The sequence below is a fragment of the Nicotiana attenuata genome, chromosome 10 (genome assembly GCF_001879085.1).
Source record: "Nicotiana attenuata strain UT chromosome 10, NIATTr2, whole genome shotgun sequence".
Taxonomy (NCBI): Eukaryota; Viridiplantae; Streptophyta; class Magnoliopsida; order Solanales; family Solanaceae; genus Nicotiana; species Nicotiana attenuata.
The window spans coordinates 4,568,577-4,572,983 of NC_031998.1; the positions used below are offsets into that span (position 1 = coordinate 4,568,577).

Here is a 4,407-nt window from a genome sequence, read left to right on the forward strand (position 1 = left end):
TATATATATATATATATATATATATATATATATATATATATATATATATATATATATATATTATTTCAACGAAATTGCCCCTCCGCAACTTTAAATATACATACAAAATCAGTTACATACCTCTTCTCTACTCATTGCTGTTCAAACTCCATGGAAATGCAGAAGAAAATCATGGAGAGAGGAGAAGAAGACCGACTCAGTGATTTGCCCGACGCGATTCTACTATACATCCTCTCTATGTTGCCGGAGGGAAAAGAAGTTGTGAGAACGAGCGTATTATCTCAGCGATGGCGGTTTCTTTGGAAGTCCGTTGCAGTTTCACTCAATTTCGGCGTCCTCGATTACCCCTATGTTGAACGAACCAAAAAGAAAATTCTTGCTTTCGTAGCTTCCATCAATAGAGAGCTTCATTATTGGAGGTCTTGCGAGAAAATCAAAGCATTTAGGGTTTTTCCCGTTAAATACAAAGAGTATCTTGTTAAAGATTATGATTTTTGGGTACATTTTGCAATGAAAATTGCTAATGTTGAAGAGTTCACACTTAAATTTTGTATTATCACTTTTCCAGATTACGCGTATAAGTTTCCTCAGTTTGCGTATAAGAATACGTCGTTAAGGAATTTGGTTTTGCGCAACTGCGGGCTAAACCCTTCTGGTAGTGTGAACTGGAGCAGTCTGGTTTCTCTTTCCATTGGACGCCTGAAATTGACGGATTGTGCCATGGAAAAAATATTATCAGGTTGCCCCAAATTGGAGAGCTTGGAACTGGATAATGTTTTGTGCATTCGCCGTTTGGTAATCAGCTCTGTGAAGCTGAGAAAGTTGATCATATTAAATGATGAAATTACTTATCATAACCAATGGCATGAAGAAGATATCCATCTGCTCGAAATATTTGCCCCATATATTCAAAATTTGGTACTTTCGGGGTTCTTATACAATGAGATACGCTTGCAGCAGAGCAGTGTGGCTTCACTTGTCACTGCAGTCCTTCATCTTAATGTTGATTTTATTGAATTTGAAAATGAAGAAGAGAAACTGGAGAAGGAGTTTAGATATTTGAAGGAACTTCTTCTCAGTGTTGCCCATGTCAAGAATCTTGAATTGGGTCCCTTGTGCATCGAGGTTTATTCATACTCTTGACTCTTGATTATTCATAATTTCTTTTTTCATTTTGCGACTTTTTATTTGCTATTAATTTATCCGTTTGTAACATTAACAGTTCCATTACGTAGGATAATCTGATAATTAAGTTTGTTACTACTTAAGAGTAACATTCTCATTGCCAATTTGGTTGGACAGTGGCTATTGAACAAATTTTTTTAATGATGAACTGTGAGAATAAAGAGTTTGCAGTGGACAGAAATATTTAAAATTCTGATTGATTTAAAATCAGTTTCTCCAAGTGATTAAAAATCAAATTAGATTTCCAACCAACCTTGAACACTTTGATGTGGCTTGTGGCAAAACAGTCGTATAATCCAAGCTGTTTTTACAAATTATTCAACAATTTGTATGTCATTTATTTGGTGAGTCACATTCCTTTGTTTGACATATTCTGGTTTATATATTTGGTTTATAAGTGCTTTCCCATACTGGAGTTGAGAGGGTGGCGATCTCCACTATCAGGCTGCAAATTCTTAAAACTTAACACAGCATTAAAACACTTGGACTTCGCTGGAATTTACAGCTTTCTGCAGAGTTCATCGGAACTTGAGACATTGGTCCTTGACTGGAACAATCACAAACCAATAGTAAGTTCCTTTTAGACCTTTATTCTTGTTATCTCATGTTTATCAAGCAACTATTAATGGTAGAAGAAGGCAATATGTATCATTATATTTCTTATCTAAAGTACTTAAGAGAAAACAATCACTGAATTTTGTTATAAAAATTTGATCCACCTCGGTGGTATATTGCATAAACGATAATAAAAGGTTATGGCAAAAAAATGTAAGAATTGAGCCTCAATCCTCAAGTAAAGAGAAGATTGAGGATTCTCCAACTGTGATTAAACTGTAGGAGATATGCCTCTAATGAGTAAGCAAAAAGTGTGTTTTTGTATTGGAGGGCTCTCCAATCTGTGAAAATAATAGTATTTGAAATGCTACTTTGCAAGGAGGTCCGGATCTGCTTTTAGTCTTAAAAGTTGATCATTTCTCTTTGCTAAATCTGCTCACAATTTATTTCCTCAAGGAAATAGTACTTGGCAGAAACTTCATCTTATTACGAACAGTTCTCTGAGTCATCCAGTTCTACAGTCAACTTTGTTGTAGTTGTAGATAAAGATGTTTAACAAGGGGTAGTAGTAGTACTCACCTTCACGTGAGGAGATGATCAGCTTCAATGATGCTTTCAAACATTCCATTTGTTGTTTGCATGTAGCACTTTGTAACATTTGCTAAGCACTTGACATGCTCCTTAAATCTGAAAATTCATCTCCTTTTTAATTCTATCCATAATTAACTCCTTGACTTTCTACTTCCATCTTAGGAGAATAACTGGTTAATATGGCGGATTTTTCCTGCAGGACCAGCTCTTAAGTTACACAAAAGAGGTTGAACAGCGCAGGAGGTTTGAGGCATATAAAAACTGCTCATTGCTACACCTAAAGACCATCAAGATCATTAACTTTCATGGAGAACTAATTGGAAATGATCTTGTACTTCGATTGGTAAAATATTTGCTAGAGAATGCAACAGTTCTAGAAAAGTTGGTCGTTGTTGCCAAATATGAAGGGAGTGATGTGCCCCGGGATTATGTTGAAGTGGAACAAGAGTTCCTAAGCTTTCCAATATCCTCTACGCACGCTTCAGTTGTCTTTTGTTATCGATAATCTTTGTGCCCTGTTGTTTGTATTGATTGCGACTTAACAGCTGTTATTTCATTTAGAAGTTGGTTTGCGGCTGATAGATATGGTTAGGATTCTGCTTGTCTGTATCCAAGGAGGAGTTAGTAGTTCTTCATGTCTAAGCAACAGTGTGTTTATTCTCTGATCCTCGTGTAAGAAATGCTCTAAATGTTACGTAAACTTCTATTCGTGTTGCAGAATCATGATCATGTTTTTGCAGTATGGAAGGTTAAAGGTTGAAAGCAGTATTTCATGATTCATTATGTGACCAAGGTTTTTTTTTCTGTTGGCCTATGTTATTAACACAAACATAAGAAAAGTGCAGATTTTTATTTCCCGGAAATGAACTTACTGCAATAGACTTGTTTATATAGTGTATGACTAGTTTTTCCAGGTATCATGAGTTGAATGCCATGAATTCCAGCCACATGAAGATCTTGCATTGGCAAGAACTTATAGGATTAAGACAATGCTAAGTGCTAACTGTTGAGTACAACTTTGCGTCAGATATGATGATGACTGATGAGAAATCCATTAAGAAAAAACTTGATTTTGCAAGGATATGGGTATCGAGCATATCTTCTGACGAGAACTTATATCAGTATACTGCTTGCTCGTTTGTCTTCTTTTTCATTTGTTTAAGGAACTAGAAACTGCTTGATCGTTAATTCATTTGCCGCAGGTAATTTTTTTGCATCATTTGTTTGTTTTCTCTGCTTCAGAAAGTTCCTTCTAAGCAAGAACATATGACGAAGTGTAAGAACAGAAAATGTTATCCAAATTCCAATCATATTATTGTCACCTTTGATATAACCCATGCACTGATGAAATAATCATAGCGTTTTTTTCTCCCTCAATCCCTTTTATATAACTTATTCCATCTTGGAATGTCCCAAGATATTCTATATTCTTATAATAATATTATTCTACACAACTTCAAGAATTCAATACATTTGACTATTCGAATTTTCAACTTTGATATGATGTTCTCTGTTAGTGGGATTTCACTGGATCGGGTTGTTGTTGTTGATATGATGTTCTCGTCGAAACCTTTTATTTAATGCTTTGTTCCAATACCACTATATAAAGTCAAATTAACATTCTAAACTCCCTGTCCAGTCAAATGTCTGTGATATAAATGGGTGTCGAGCCCCCTTTTTTCCCCAATCGGAAATCGGGTTTATGACATTCTGGTTGGGACAACTCTTTTCCTTTTGGGAAAGGGGTTTTGCAATTTTGAAGAGTCGCCACCTAATGATTTAAGGTGCAATAGGACACCTATAGGGTTCATTTGTAACTACGTTTGATAATCAGAGACAGGGTAAGGATTTGAAATTATCCCAAGGGTAAGGTGTTAGGCACCCCTCAGGATCCACTAGTGTGGTTCCCGGCCAGACAGTTTTTGTGAATTTGTACAGTTAGCAAATAAACAAGTATGGTAGGGGGTTTAAATTCAAGTACACAAGTGCTTGAGAAAACAATTAATGAAAAACAAGACTTTGAAAAGGAATTACAGTGTAAGCATAAAAGGAAGGGGGAGGGAGGGGGGGGGGGGG

At 35.9% G+C, this 4,407-nt stretch overlaps 1 protein-coding gene across 1 annotated transcript; it reads left to right on the top strand.

The window, feature by feature from the left end:
• Positions 86-3,111, top strand: LOC109232937 (F-box protein At5g03100-like). The gene is made up of 3 exons (XM_019398632.1): positions 86-1,125; positions 1,584-1,754; positions 2,531-3,111. The coding sequence occupies exons 1-3, from the start codon at positions 151-153 to the stop codon at positions 2,834-2,836; spliced, it is 1,452 nt and encodes a 483-aa protein (XP_019254177.1). The 5' UTR covers positions 86-150; the 3' UTR covers positions 2,837-3,111.